Source organism: Eupeodes corollae, chromosome 1 (assembly GCF_945859685.1).
Source record: "Eupeodes corollae chromosome 1, idEupCoro1.1, whole genome shotgun sequence".
Classification (NCBI taxonomy): Eukaryota; Metazoa; Arthropoda; class Insecta; order Diptera; family Syrphidae; genus Eupeodes; species Eupeodes corollae.
In genome coordinates, this window is record NC_079147.1 from 172,924,580 (window position 1) to 172,940,445 (window position 15,866).

The window sequence follows — 15,866 nt, forward strand, 5'->3', positions numbered from 1 at the left end:
TTTAATGTTTTGTAAAGGAGGCTAACAAAATTTACATAACATAATGTGTACGAGTATATAAGCTTAGCCTTTACACATTTCAATTGCTAAAATGACAACTTTAGTTATCAAATTATTTTAGAACACTGTTGTCCAGCAAGGTATGGTCTAACTATTTAATTTGGATGACTCCCTACATATGAAAGCATTCCTAGATTCCAAATTTTTTCTAAATATACCATATTTAAGAGCTAAGCTTTTTTTCCAAAAATAAAATATACTTTTCTTGTATCCATTTCTTTTTATGCTAAGAACGCTAAGAAAATTCAAAAATCCGGAAAATGAGAGAGGATCTGATATGAAGAAATGACGGGCTTTTTTTTTAAGAACCTGAATATTTGCTCTTTTTCGTAGAAACAATTTTTATGGAAATAATTAAAAGCATTACCAAAGTTTTTTTTCAAAATTCTAAATTAAGTGAAAACTAAAATTTTTGTTGTTTTGGACAGCACTTTTTGGTGAATGTCGTTAAATTACTAATAAATCTATAGATGAAATCTTTGCTTATACAACTTAACTGTAGAAGCTTTATGGCTCATATGACCCCCCCCCCCCTGGATCGCCAGTTAGTGAAAAGTTGATGAAGTATGCTGAATTTCCGATTCATATTATGTTTTTGGTCCAATCCTCAGTTAAAAGTAGTACTTTAAGCAGCAAAGTTTAAGAAAGTAAAATACAAATATTGTTATCATATACAAAAAATAAATAATTCAAAATATAATAGGGGTCATATCCATTAACGCAATACATTTAGTTTTGAATTGAAGGGATTTCCTTCGAAAAAGCAAACAAAATATCTCCCGGGGGGGCATGACCCCTACGACCCCCCCCCCCCCCTGGATCCGCCATTGTTCTGAATAATATATTCTAGTTGTATTCTAGAACTAAATAAATAAATTCATTAAATAATGCTACTAAAAAATTAATAGTCTTATTTTTAGGAGTTTATTTTTGTTCATCAAACTGTAAAAGCCTTAATATGCCGTCTTTTTTTATATTTCGCTGCAAAATGTATTTGCTGTAGATACAATACTCTTACAAATGAATATATGTTCATTTAATCTTCTGAACTCTGATATTTGGTTGAACGTTATTGGCACGTTAAATACACTCTAATGGTATTTATTAAAAGCTATCTACGGCTAAAAAACACTTAAAATTAATATGGATACTTATTTATTTAATACATATAAACAAATTTGTTGATATTATTAAAATTAACACAAGCATACTAGTTAATTACGAATATAGACGAACATGACAATGGTACAAGGAAAGAGTAACATAGGGATTATTTAACTCCTTTGCCCATCGTTTTATAAAACCAAGCATAGAATTTGCTTTATTAACAATAAAATTAATGTGACGTGTAAATTCTAAGTTGGAACAGAAATTAACACTTAAATTTTTAAATGTTGAGACGCGACAGAGTATTTGCTGTGATATATAATAATCAAATACACTACCGATTTGTTTTTTTAGTAAAATTTATCGTCTGGAATTTTAAAGGGTTGAGGTTAAGGCTATTTTTGCCACACCAAAATGTGAAACTATCAATGTCGGTTTGTAAAAGGATACGATCTTGGGTGGACTTTATTATCTTAAAAATGTTCGTGCCAACAGCAAAAATAAGAACTTCATTTGAGCGTAGACGTGACGATACGTCGTTAATAGACAGGATGAATAGAAAAGGGCCAGATGGCTTCCTTGGGGAGCACCCAGATTGAGCAACAAAATGTTCAGAATGACAGTTTATAAATTTTACCTTATAGGATCTGTTTTCAAGGCATGATTTGATCCAAGCTAAGAAAAATGGTGGAAAAACAAGAGCTTTGAATTTAAATAAAATAATTCCGTGGCTAAGTAAGTCAAAAGCTTTAAAAAAGTCAGTGTTTACACAGTCGACTTAATAACCTTGTTGTAAAATGTTTGAAAATATATGTGAGATTTGTAACGGATGATCTTTTTTTCACAAAACCATGTTGCTGTTTGCAAATGGGATTCTTACTAAAAAATGCAACACTTTCACAAACAACTTTGTCAAACACTTTAGGAATGCAAGAAATCTTTGCAGGGTATCTAGTTTGTTATACCCGCCATGTTACCTTTCTTGAAAATTGGTGTTAGAAATGACTTCTTTCATATACGGGGAAATTTACCTGTTCTTAGTGGGAGTTTGAATAAGAACGTAAGGTTTTAAACTTAAGCATTACTACACTTTTTTAATACTATCGGGGGAATACCATCGGAACAGGCTGACCAATCATCATTCAACGCGGATAAAAGATCAAGGACGTACTCTGCAGCACAGGGATGTGACTACAGATAGTTTGCGAAAAGGATGAAGGGCTATTAATAAATGATTCACCGAAATTTGTTGCGAAAGCGTTACAGATATCAACAGTTTTATATAATAAAAAATGTTTGTAAGTGAAGTTAACTGGAAATTCATCTGATTCTTTCTTTAAGTTTACATGCTTTCAACATTTTTTATGATTCTCTTTCAAAGAGGTGCCCATATCAGTAACATAACTAGCATATACAAAATTAGAAAAAGACTTAAATTTGTTAAAGAGTTCAAAAAAGAGAAGTTGATTGGAGACAGATTTTGAAGATAAGTTTCCCATGTCTTATTCCTTTTGTTACTTAGTAAACGCAATTCTTTCGTGTACAAGGGTGGCTAAAGTTTGTATTTCTTGATTTCTTTAAAGGTACATTTTTTTCTAAACAATTATTAAGGATCTTATACAAATTTCAAACTGCTTCGTCAATATTACAGTGTAAGAGCCTGTCATGCAAGGGGTCTTGTGTTCAATCCCTGCCTGTGTCATCTTAATTTAAAAAAAAAATAATTTTCGCGGGTACTGCCTCTTGCGAGGAATTGACAAATCCTTCAAGAGTAATTCTTGTCATGAAAAAGTGCTTTCTCAAATTAGCCGTTCGGATTCTGCATTAAATTGTAGGTCCCTTCCATTCCTGACAACAGTATTCGCACACAGGAATGGTTGAGAGTTGTAAGTCACTAGGCCCTGGTTTAATTTAATTTAAGAGCCCAGGCCAACCAGACGTTACTTTTAAAAATGTCTAGGGGATATTTGGCTCCCACAATTTGTGTGGCTGTTTGCAAAGTGTGTTGAAATAGTTTCCAAAATACCATGTATAAAAATAAAGACTCAGACTCTAAGAAAACTTACCTCATTTGTTCGCAAACTTTAAAGTGTCTAGCGGAAATTACCTCCGACGAAAACTGTCTGGCAACATTGATTTTAAATTTATTAATGAAATTGTGTAAAATATATACAAACATTATCACTCAGACTTTAAGAAAAGTAAGAGATTTTTTTTACCTTTAGTACCTGGTACAGGTAAATTGGCCGCCGGCCCAAGCTAGCAGGTATGTACACCTTAGAAGTATACACTAACACTATTCTGTACATTTTGTTACTCAGAAAATAAGTAACGTCTGGCGTCCCTGGGCTCTTGGACTATTAGAAAATGCTAAAGTATCAGCAATTCCAGAAATTATTAAATCTTCAGACAACAACTGGAAATTAGCTCTGAAGTCAAAATTATAAAAGCAAGCAAAGGAATTACTGTGATTATGTGATTATGTAAGTCATAAAAAATGTCCAAGGGGTTGATATTTATCAATATTAGTAATTCCTGATCTAGATTCTATTTAGAAGAAAATACTAAATCTAGAATTCGATTTTTCGAGGTTTTAGTACAGCTTGTTTGCTGTAAGTCAGTAAGAAGGATTTTATCGAGAAGAGATAGTTCCAATTGTGAAGAAGAAAGATAGGCTTCAAGGCAGGAATCGTCTTCGGATGGAATCCAGTGCGTAGTAAATTGAAATCACCTAGAAGTAAAGTATTGTTGTCCGAGCAGGACAAACTGATAAGAAATTCTAATGCCAAGGAGATTTCACTATAAACAGAATCTAAACTTTTTTGTTTAATTGATAGTTAAGACAGAAGACGAGAAATGTCTATTTTTTACCGCTATTCTTTGCAGTACCAACATGACGATCATTTCTGTAAACTTCGAACTCTTGACGTTGAGTAAAAAGTTCTGTGTCGGAAAAGTTTGATTCAAGCCAAGTTTCTGCCAAACGAATACGTCGTGTGAGAATGATTGGGAGTTAAACAAAATTTCAGCAGTCTTACTACGAAGTCCCCTTACGATCAAGGCTATCATTTTTGGTTATGGTCACAAAAATTTGAACCTTTGGGCTATTTAATTACATAAAAGATTCTTCATTTTAACAGTATAGGATGTAACTTTGGTTACTCAATGAAGCGAAGTATTTATTCCTTTTTATTCAACCATTTTAAAGAATATAATATGTACATATGTATAAAAGCGACTTTGCGATGAGTACTGACTTCTTTTCAAAAATAATGTATGATTTAAATTTCAATAATTGCCGTAGGATCAATTTTTTTTAAGCAATGAGGTCAAAATATTCCATTCGGTATGTATTCAGGGCCTGATATTTGACATGTTCATACCCCGTGTAACCTTGCTGAAACATCCATGCAAAATTATATGAAATATGAACGAGCTGAGCTTAATAAGTAGGTATGCGATAGCTTCTGAAGCGATCATTTTTTCTACTTTTTTAATCAATTCTTTCGAACTCCGCATTCAACTCAGGCCGATTCTAAGCAATGTTTGTTTTAAAGGACTACATGATATTTGCTTAGAAATTTCTTTGAAAATGTGTTTTATTAACAATCAGCCAACCAATTTAATTAGAGCAACCCTTGTAAGTACTTATTTGTTCGAATTCTAAGAATTACCATGACACAATTATATTTACTATTGAGTTTAATGATATCATTTTACCATAGATAATAAACACGCCGATTTTGCCCTAGCCTCGTTTTAATTTAAATTTCGTTTTTCGTGTAATATTCTACAACTTACTATATAGTGCAAGGTCTCAGTCACCCTAAGTTAACCTTTCAAGCAACAATTATTAAAATATAAAAGTTTACTTTAAAAACCAAGATTCTTTTTAACTGTAATTTTAAAGTTTCAGGTTACTTTAACGTAATAAAATAATCGACCAACACTGTTCGGGATACCATTTTTGTTTGGATATGAAACAACTGCTGACTATGTCCCCAACTTAATCAAATAATTTATGATACCCATACATTTTAGACGATACTAATAAAGCCAAATTCGTCAACTGTCGTAAGTTTCTCTCTATTCGCGTCATAGAAGTCACCCTTTTCGCATTTCTAAATTAGAAAAAGGGCAGAAACGAAAACAAAAACCAATCATGTTTCAAGCTCTCAAAACCAATGTTTTTTATTTGATTTTAACTCTCATTTTTGTAAAAATCGGAATAATGTATTCCTTTCATTAAAAACCAACTTTTTCGAATTTCGTTCACTGAAAGAAATTTACTTCTCTTCTGGTTTGCTGAAGACAAAGGTCAAGTTGCACTTTCCGCAGTAATGACGATCTTCGTGAGCGGCCATGAAGACACCAGCACCACAGTTCTCGCCAGGACACTCACGTCTTAGACGGTGAATCTTGCCGTTTTCATCAACCTAGATTGTGGAAAAAAATTAAAATTAAATCATCGCATTTGATGTATACGTTTTTTTTCAGTCAACCAACGACTAAGACTACGACGAAACGACAACGATCGACATACACAACATCATTTGCTCTAAGCGTTTCTATCTTTGCTTGCATATTTTAATATTGCTTCGGCTCAAGATCAACAAGACTCAAGAATTCCTATAGACCAAGTTATGTTGTTTCGTAGTCTGTTGTGCGTATGGTTGGAATGGTATTTGGTGAACGGCAACTAACCTTGTAGTACTTGAGGACAGCTAGTTTGACCTTCTTCCTCTTGTGCTTGATCTTCTTGGGTGTGGAGTAATTCTTCTTCTTGCGTTTCTTGGCACCACCACGAAGACGCAACACCAAATGCAAAGTTGATTCCTTTTGGATGTTGTAATCGGACAAAGTGCGACCATCTTCCAGTTGTTTGCCGGCGAAAATCAATCGCTGTTGATCTGGAGGAATTCCTTCTTTGTCTTGAATCTTGGCTTTCACATTTTCGATTGTATCAGAGGGCTCCACCTCAAGAGTGATGGTCTTGCCCGTTAGGGTCTTAACAAAAATCTGCATCTTGTTTGTGTCAGATGATTACACTGAAAAGAGAACAAAAAGAATCATTTACTTGTATGATGTCTACATGGTATTCCAATTATTATCTGGGTCAGAAAAAACATCTTGAAGAAATTAAGATTTATTTTTAACTTTATTTCTTTTGTACCAATCGTCACATTTTTATTATTAAATCTAAGGCTTAAACTAAAAGAACTGCATTAACGACGCCATCATTCTCTGGGTTGTTCGTTACCTGGGCGTATTTACCCCAAACAACTTTTCCGGTTTGTGTGACCAGACCCAGTTCGGATATGTTAACCTCGATTACAGTACCCTTAGTCATGACACCCAGTTGAGTGAACATTGGCGAGCTCGGGTTCTTTTTGACTCCAATGATGGGCAGGTGGAATGTTGCCTTCAATTCAGGATGTGTGACATGTGCCTTTTTCATACGTAATGCCATGGGGCGCACGAACCGTTCAAACTTTGGTGGCTTCCTTGTGAAGTTCTCACCAACGAAGGTCACTTTAGTAATCATTCGCTTCCATGCCTTTCTCTTCGTTTTTCCAGTTTTCAGCACTTTGAATACTTCAGCGTCAGACTGGGCACGAACTTTCGGAATCGGGACATCCCATTTTCCTGCCTTTTCCTTTCTCTTTTGTTTTATCATGTTCGAGAGTACTTTGGCGCTGGATTGAATACCACGATCCAGAAGATAATGAGGCAAGGCTCCATCTTCGACCTTTTCTTCTTGTTTTTTGACCTTTTTCTCTTCATGTGCCTTGATTTTCTTTTTAATTTGAATCTTTTCATTGCGACGCTCCTTGTTGAAGAGTTTTGCTTTTATGCCTCTCAGTTTGCGGGCTTTGCGTGCCCGGTCTTTCGGTAGACGTGCTTCCTTTTTACGTTTACGTTCCTCATAATCTAACCGCCGACCGAAGAGTTTTCGGTGGCGTTCCATATATTCATTTTGAGGCATATTGTTGCTCTAAATGTAGCCGATATTCCCGTTCTGTAATGAAAAGAAGAGTATTTATCAATGACTCTCCTTTAGGCAGGACGTTTATTTGATTTGCTCAGGATAAAAATGGGGTTTTTCACTCATAAGTTAAATCATTAACGTCCTGCTTTACTCACCAATAAAATACAAAAAATAAATACGGCACTAACTAGCCACGTTAAAAAATTGTTATAAAATTCTTTTTTTTTTTTTTTTATCCACGACTTAACACGCGGTATAAAAATAATTTAAACAAAAGGAATTCAATTATTTTCACCCGTGATTGAAAGTAATAATAGATAAACACTTAGTAAACGTATTTAGTTATATTTAAACATATATTTTTCGTGTAAAATCGAATATTTCTCAAAAAAATTCAAGAGAAGTTAAATTTTACCCACCTATATCGACACACAGCACGATGTAAAAAGAAAGATGGATGCAGATTTGGCAGTCAAAAGGAAATAGGAAGTATGGCGGTGAAGCATCCACTGAGCGAAAAAATACTTCTACTTTATAATTCGCAAGCAGATGTCTCTGTATGACGATTTAAATTATGTTTGTGTCTTTAAGGTGTTATTCACATTGCAACTAATGTTGTTGGCGTTGTCATACTAGATATGGACTGAGGCGATTCATATTCCCCAAGAAAATAGCCCTTTGAAATGGATCCACCTATTAATCTATACTTCTCCCCTGGTAGGTTCTTTTGAAAAATAATTATTCATTTTTAAATGCCATCTCTTGTTTCTAGGCATCAATAAACTTTTTCTTTCGAAGTAAATGAGGACATACAAAAATCAAACTCAAAAGTTTCTTCATAGATCCATTAAACTCAAACCATACCTAGTAGCGTTAAGGAATTGATGACACCAACGTGAAGTTGGCTGCTAGCAGTCCATTTTTAAATTTCGATATTGTCTTATTGAGGCACATTGTATCTCTTTTTTGGTTTAAGTAAGTAAACGTCACTCAATTGAAATTTTGCTATAAAGGGTCCGCCAAATAACCTTTTTTTGAGTCCATATAAGAACGAACATAGCAACTGTACAAAGAAAGAGTAGCATAGGGATCGTTAAACGCCTTTGACCAGCGTTTTATAAAACCAATCATAGAACTTGTCTTATTGACAGTTAAATTAATGTGATGAGTAAATTCTTCGTTGAAAAAAAAGAACATGTAGTATAAAATTAAGGCAACTATCATTAATAATGTGTAATTCCCCTTATGTTTAGGTTTCAGAGTTTCGTAGCTAGATGTCGCACGCTGAGCGCGAAACTCTGAAACCTGAGACATAGAAGCGAGACAAAAGGTTGTTTGGCTCGCTCTCATAAAAATTTGTATTCTAACGTCTATTCTATTCAACGGACGCGCCGAAGCCAGTCGAATTAGATTTGTAGTCTTTAAATAAGAGTTATATTTTAATAAAGAAATTATATACCACAAACACTATTAAGAATATTAAATGGGTGGTAAAAATTCAATGCCGAGGGCTATGTGCGACTAACTTATTGCAAGTATTTAATCTGATTTGTAAAATAACATCCACGGAGATACATTTCTCTCTCAAAGGGCATTTCTAACACCAAGAAACGATGTTGTTCTAAAAATAAATTCAAACATATTGTATGAAGTATCATGTACTCAGAACAGAGCGCTTAATATCAGGAGTGTCCTTACATAAGCTCCAATTAAAATTAGGCATGCCAGTAATGCTTATGAGAAATTTAGAAGCCCCTCGCTTATGTTACGTTAAAAGACATAAAAGTCATACAACTTGGGCAAAACCTTATTAGTGCTAATATCTTAACCGGTTTTGGAAAGGATAAAAATGTTACTATTCCTCGATTCCCATTCCATTTATGAAACTTCAATTCTCCATTAAAGTCAATTTCGTTATGACAATTAATAAAGAAACGGGCAAACACTAAAAGTAGCGGGACTGAACCTAGAAAAGCCGTGCTTAATCACTTTAAAAATGGATCCTGACTGAGTACCTATGTAAAGGGTAATTTTTTTGAGGTTAGGATTTTCATGCATTAATATTTGACAGATCACGCGGGATTTCAGACATGGTGTCAAAGTGAAAGATGCTCAGTATGCTTTGACATTTCATCATGAATAGACTTACTAACGAGCAACGCTTGCTAATCATTGAATTTTATTACCAAAATCAGTGTTCGGTTCGAAATGTGTTTCGCGCTTTACGTCCGATTTATTTTGTTCAGCGATGAGGCTCATTTCTGGTTGAATGGCTACGTAAATAAGCAAAATTGCCACATTTGGAGTGAAGAGCAACCAGAAGCCGTTCAAGAACTGCCCGTGCATCCCGAAAAATGCACTGTTTGGTGTGGTTTGTACGCTGGTGGAATCATTGGACCGTATTTTTTCAAAGATGCTGTTGGACGCAACGTTACGGTGAATGGCGATCGCTATCGTTAAATGCTAACAAACTTTTTGTTGCCAAAAATGGAAGAACTGAACTTGGTTGACATGTGCTTTCAACAAGATGGCGCTACATGCCACACAGCTCGCGATTCTATGGCCATTTTGAGGGAAAACTTCGGAGAACAATTCATCTCAAGGAATGGACCGGTAAGTTGGCCACCAAGATCATGCGATTTGACGCCTTTAGACTATTTTTTGTGGGGCTATGTCATGTCTAAAGTCTACACAAATAAGCCAGCAACTATTTCAGCTTTGGAAGACAACATTTCCGAAGAAATTCGGGCTATTCCGGCCGAAATGCTCGAAAAAGTTACCCAAAATTGGACTTTCCGAATGGATAACCTAAGACGCAGCCGCGGTCAACATTTAAATGAAATTATATTCAAAAAGTAAATGTCATGGACCAATCTAATGTTTCAAATAAAGAATCGATGAGATTTTGCAAATTTTATGCGTTTTTTTTTTTTTTTTTTTAAAGTTCTCAAGCTCTTAAAAAATCACCGTTTATGTGATACTTTGATATTCTTTTACAACGTGGGCAACGTGAGGTAATAAATAAATATTTTATAATGTATTATTCTACTAATAAAAAAATACTAAAATAAATAAATGTTTTTAAAACATGGGACATTCTCGATGTTTTGACTGAGAATTTTGAAATTCCACTTGTTGGCAATTCATGTCCCAAAAATAGTTCAGCGGCCGTCTGGCCCTGGCTCTGTTGATGTTCAAATACACATATACATACATTTAGAAAATTATTTGAAAGAATATAATTGTTTAACTAAAAACAAACAAATATGAATGTGCCGTTTTATGAACAGATGTGTCAAAAGTCGATAAACCTAATCTGCGATAGTGTTAAGAGTGTATTTTAACCTTACAAGTTATGCCATAAGGATCTATAAAATAAATAACTTTTAGGGGGGCTTTTGTATGGGAATGAGAATTGACTTGCTTGGATTGTCCCATAGAGAAATATATTTACCAAGAGAACCGACCGGTACCCGTCTTGCCTGAAACACCCTCAAATTTTATTTGAGACGAACTCTCAAATTCGAGGTGAATTCTCTCAAATTCGCTATCGGTGAATACATTTGAGTGGTGCAAAAAAAAATCGAAATGGGGGATTGGGCTAAACAGAAACTTATGGAATTTTCGTGACCTGTCAAAAATGACAGTTCTACAATTTCGATTTCAAAAACAAAACATTCAATTTGAGATCCTACAAGTAAGTTTTCTTAAATTACTTTTTTTTGTCTAAATATCTAATAGAACCTATTTCTTTTCAGATCAAAAACCAGAATAATCAAGAGCTACAAGCGTATTTAATTGGAAAAACAATAGACCAGAAACCAGAAGATAACAATGAGACTTATTCAACTCGGAGTTTAAGTAGGTACGTTCAAAAAAAGAATATAGTAAACAAGAGAATATTTTAGTTATTTTGTTTCTAGTTATGGATTATACCTATAATATACTTGACTAGGGCTATGGTCGGTGCAGGCGTTGACTTTGGAGGCATCACTGTCGCTACAATTAGTCAGATGCTTTTTTTGAACGGCTGAGTTCTCCTCAATTTTTTTTCCCCCTAACTGTTCATACTGAGCCCCAAAAGCCCATAACAACTACATAGAATCTGGAGTTTTCCATAAGAAATGCACGGGACAACTAACACAACACATGCTTATGCTGACGGGCAAATTGTGCTCAGTAGAGCTTGTAGGTCGAAAGAGAGCAAGCCCCATAAGTCGGTTCTCTTGGTAGATATATTTCTCTATGGATTGGCCATTGAGGCAACTACGAACAATTGTTTTGAAATTGGTAATGTAATGTTTTATAAATTTTAAGTTTTGCGGTTGAACAATTTTGTTTTGTCTTAGCACCAATTGTAAACCGATGATAAGACAAAGAACAGATCAAAGGCCTTTTTGCTTTTTAACCTAAGCAACATGCCATATACCTTCTGAAAGAAGAGGTGGACAAATTGACATTGTGTTTGTGTGATATGGGTAAGATTTTCCGTGCATCTATTTGCTGTTTCCTTCTATTCCAACAATTTGGCTTTAAAAGAGGTCATTCCACGGAGCACGCCTTCTTGCTTTTCATGACCACATTTTCAAAAACTTGAGAGAAAAAAGATGTACTGTCGCATGCTTTTTAGACCTTACAAAGGCTTTCAATGCAGTTTGGCACAACGGTTTACTATACAAATTAAAACTACTTAATTTTTCTCCCTATTTTATAAAAATTTTACAAAGCTTTCTTTTAAATAGATATCTATCCGTTAACTTTGGCAATTTAAAATCTTCACCAATTCCAATTCTGTCGGGAGTCCCTCAAGGTTCGATCCTTGGACCATTTCTCTTCAATCTCTACCTATACGATTTTCCAAACACTTTCAACAACTCTGAATCTTTTCTGTACGCAGACGATACTGTACTATTCAGCTCCCATGAACGGCCACATGAAGCCCTCAACAACCTAAATTCTCATCTAAACACTGTGATTGCTTTTTACAAAAAATGGGGCATCCACCTAAATTATAACAAATGCGAACTAATCTGCTTTAGAAATGCCTCTGGCAGAGGCCACCATCTAGCAGTGCGCGAAAGCAAAAACCTCAGACTTAACATTAAAGGAAACCCAATCCCTTTGAAGCAAAATATCAAATACCTAGGAGTACATCTGCACGAAAGACTCAAAATGAACTTCCACACCAGGATGGCCTTGGCTAAAAGCAAAACATCTGCAGCAATGCTCAAACTACTTTTGAATTCCAAACACGTCGAAACCAAAACTAGAAACTTAATGTATAAAACCTTAATCCGCCCACTGATGGCTTACGGCTTTCTATTATGGTATCAAATAACACATATCGTAGCTGCCGAACTGAAAAAGTTCGAAGGAAGAATAATCAGAAACTGCATTTCCAAATGGAGCAAGCCATCTGGGAAATGGTTTAGTAACAAATCAGTATATGATACCTCTTGTATTCCTCCTCTATTAAGTTATCTCATCCAGCTGGCTAAAAGAAGAATTTCAGCAATCCAACACTATGACAACCCTATCCTCTGGGACATATTTTCGGAAAACATAGATTTCTCTATTAATGATAGATTCACCAATTTGCATTCTGAATGAGGGTTCCAACCTTACTCTTCAAATCCAAGAGGATGACAACTTATTCCTAGCTCCTTTCTATAAGAAGAGATCAATCAATAGCTAAAGAGGCTAATAAGTATTCTTAACACCCCAAGGAAAAGAAAAAATATAAATGAAATGTATCAGCACACAAAAAAGAAACAAAAAAATATATATAAAAAAAATAAAACACTTGCACCTTAAAACTTTCTCCAAGAAGGATCTAAAAATTATCAAAACTTCTTAGAAACCTACTAAGGCAAAAACTGAAAAAGGGATTCTTTTAGATACCTACAAAATATGCTGTGAATTTATAGTTACTATTAGATTTAAGTGACCTAATACCTAATGTTGTTATGTAATTACAAATAAGTAAGTTTAATATGAAACAATTAATGAAATCCTAACAAAAAACAAACAAAAATGTTTGTACAAGTACCTTACTTACTTACTTACTTACTTAAGGTGGCGCTACAGTCCGGGGCAGACCTGGGCCTCAACCAACAAGCGTCTCCAGCCAGCTCGGTCCCTAGCTAGCTGTCTCCAGTTTCGCACGCCAAGTTGGTTGAGGTCCTCTCCCACCTGGGTGCGCCACCTGAGTCGCGGTCTTCCTCTACTGCGCCGCCGTCCCTCGGGATTGGATTCGAAGACCTTCCGGGGTGGAGCGTTGATGTCCATTCGCTCTACATGACCTCAGCGCCATAAATGAGAACCGTGATGATGAGTGTCTTATAGATGGTGATTTTACATGCTCGAGAGAAGACTTTACTTCTCAATTGCTTTCTAAGTCCAAAGAAGCAGCGATTTGCAAGAGTTATTCTTCGTTTGATTTCAGCGCTGGTGTCGTTGTCTGAATTAATAGCGGTGCCAAGGTAGACAAAGTCCTTAACTACCTCAAAGTTATAGCTGTCCATGGTGACGTTTTGTCCAAGACGTCGTCGTTCAGTGTTCTTTTTTGATGACAGCATATACTTGGTCTTGCCCTCATTGACCACTAAACCCATCTTCTTCGCTTCCGTCGCAATGCTCAAAAACACTCCACTGACATCACGCTTTGATCTTCCAATTATGTCAATATCATCTGCGTATCCGAATAATTGGATGGACCTTTGGAAAATTGTGCCTCTAGTGTTGATGGTTGAGTTTTGCACAATTCTTTCCAGAACGATGTTGAAGAAGTCGCATGACAGTGCATCGCTTTGTATAAAACATTTTTTGACATCAAATGCATCGGTAAGATCTTTTCCGACCTTGAGAGAGCAGCGTACATTCTCCATCGTCATTCTGCACAAACGAATAAGTTTGACAGGGATGCCAAAACTAAACATTATTCGGTAGAGCTCTTCCCTATAGATGCTGTCATACGCGGCTTTAAAATCGATAAAGAGATGGTGGGTATCGATTTGAAGCTCCTGGGTTTTTTCCAAGATCTGCCGTAGTGTAAAGCCACACTGATAAGGACCAATCAGGTTGTTGACGAATGGCTTCAGACGTTCACATAATATGGCAGAGAGGATCTTAAACGCAATGTTAAGGAGACTGATGCCTCTGTAGTTGGCGCAGTTTAGAGGGTCTCCTTTCTTATGTATCGGGCACACTATGCTGAGATTCCACTCATCGGGCATGCTTTCTTCTGACTATGTACAAGTACCTACCTGCTAAAATAAGACTTAAAAAGGCATTCTTTTGAATACCTACTTGACAAGCTTTGAAATTATTGTAACAAGTACTTCTAAGATATCTAAGGTATCTAAATTCTAATTGATGTACTAAGTTTAAGTTTTCTTTGGCATATTCAATTTCAAATTAATTAATAATTCCTAGTGTAATATTTTAAAATAAGACTTAAATAGGTTTTCTTTTGAATACCTAAAATGGTTGTGAAATTATTTTACTTAACATAAATAAAAATAATTTATCCTAAAGCTTTTACTGATTACTAGAAATAGATAAATCTTTCCTATGGAAAACAAAAATCAAATAAAAACTTAAATATAATTTGTAAACAAAACTGAAATAACCCATAAACACTGATGAGAAAAAGTATCAAACAAACATGTTGGTAAATAGTTAGTTAATGTCAAATTAAAATAATTTGGATGTATTCTCTTGCCTCATCTATTCAATTCTTCACTAGTACACGTAAACGGTGTTGGAGACAGACATATAGTTTCATATATTTCTGTCTCATGTTTGCATCTTATTGTTATCCCCATCGACATACTATACATGGACTGCTAGTAGCCAACTTCACGATGGTTCCACTTTTAACGGACAAAACACTAGCGCAAAGAGGGCTATGCGGATAAATTGTGTAAAATTTAATAGTCACAGCCACTGCTTTCGTTCTTGCTACTATAATAGTATTTTACTTTTTTCAATGTCAACTGCTACTACCCACGGACGAAAACTACTCCCCAAAATAAAACGGAAAAGAAATTTGTATTTGGTTTACAATAAAAACCAAAATTTAAAATATAATGCCCCAATAATAGTGCAACAACAGAAAGAAAATTTTCAGACGTAAGTCTATAAAAGCTAAAAAACAAATTCACTCAAGGTAGAAACGGTGAATGCCCTACTTACTGCTAAGGAACTTCTTAAAAACAATTTCACCGAAAAATGGGAGCCATCGAAAACGTTTTACTTTTGAACATAAAGTATCAGCTGTTCAGGAAATGAATTTCTGCCCGTTGTAGAAAAAAATAAATGCGCATTTACACTTTTTTTTTTCTCAAAAAAATTCTTTGTGTGATTTCCGATGGATGATTATATAATTTTCAGTTCTAATAAAAGGGAAAAATCGTCAAAATTTTTTTCCGGATCGATTTCAATTGTAGCCATAATTAACCCCTTAATGTTTGTAACTGAAAATATGAAACATCGAATTTACAATAATGAATTTAATTTATTCATGAATATTCAAACATGTATGTTGATGTAAAATATAATTTCAATTGTCATTTTCTTATTTAATAAACAAAAAGTATTGAATTTAAATTATTTATTCGAACAATATAATTTTAAAATGTTGGCCTTTAAGCAGTGAAAGCAAAAATTTAGTACGACATTACATCCCTCTATTTGTCTGTTTTCGAAA

The 15,866-nt window shown here is 34.8% G+C and overlaps 2 protein-coding genes across 4 annotated transcripts in view; both read right to left on the reverse strand.

Annotated features, from left to right (window-relative positions):
• LOC129953996 (lysosomal alpha-mannosidase-like) overlaps window positions 1-15,866 on the reverse strand; it is a 424,309-nt gene that overhangs the window by 215,985 nt on the left and 192,458 nt on the right. The window lies entirely within an intron of this gene.
• On the reverse strand, window positions 5,328-7,664 carry LOC129954005 (ubiquitin-40S ribosomal protein S27a). Of its 3 annotated transcripts, XM_056067598.1 has the most exons (3): window positions 7,576-7,664; window positions 5,872-6,215; window positions 5,328-5,603 (listed from the first exon to the last, which is right to left on the reverse strand). In XM_056067598.1, exons 2-3 carry the CDS (start codon window positions 6,190-6,192, stop codon window positions 5,454-5,456), a joined length of 471 nt encoding a protein of 156 aa, XP_055923573.1. In that variant the 5' UTR covers window positions 6,193-6,215; window positions 7,576-7,664; the 3' UTR covers window positions 5,328-5,453. The 3 variants fall into 3 exon arrangements, with proteins under 3 accessions (XP_055923573.1, XP_055923572.1, XP_055923571.1); XM_056067597.1 differs by lacking the exons at window positions 5,328-5,603; window positions 5,872-6,215 and adding an exon at window positions 6,307-7,186 and having other exon boundaries at window positions 7,576-7,645; XM_056067596.1 differs by lacking the exons at window positions 5,328-5,603; window positions 5,872-6,215; window positions 7,576-7,664 and adding exons at window positions 6,307-7,186; window positions 7,312-7,462.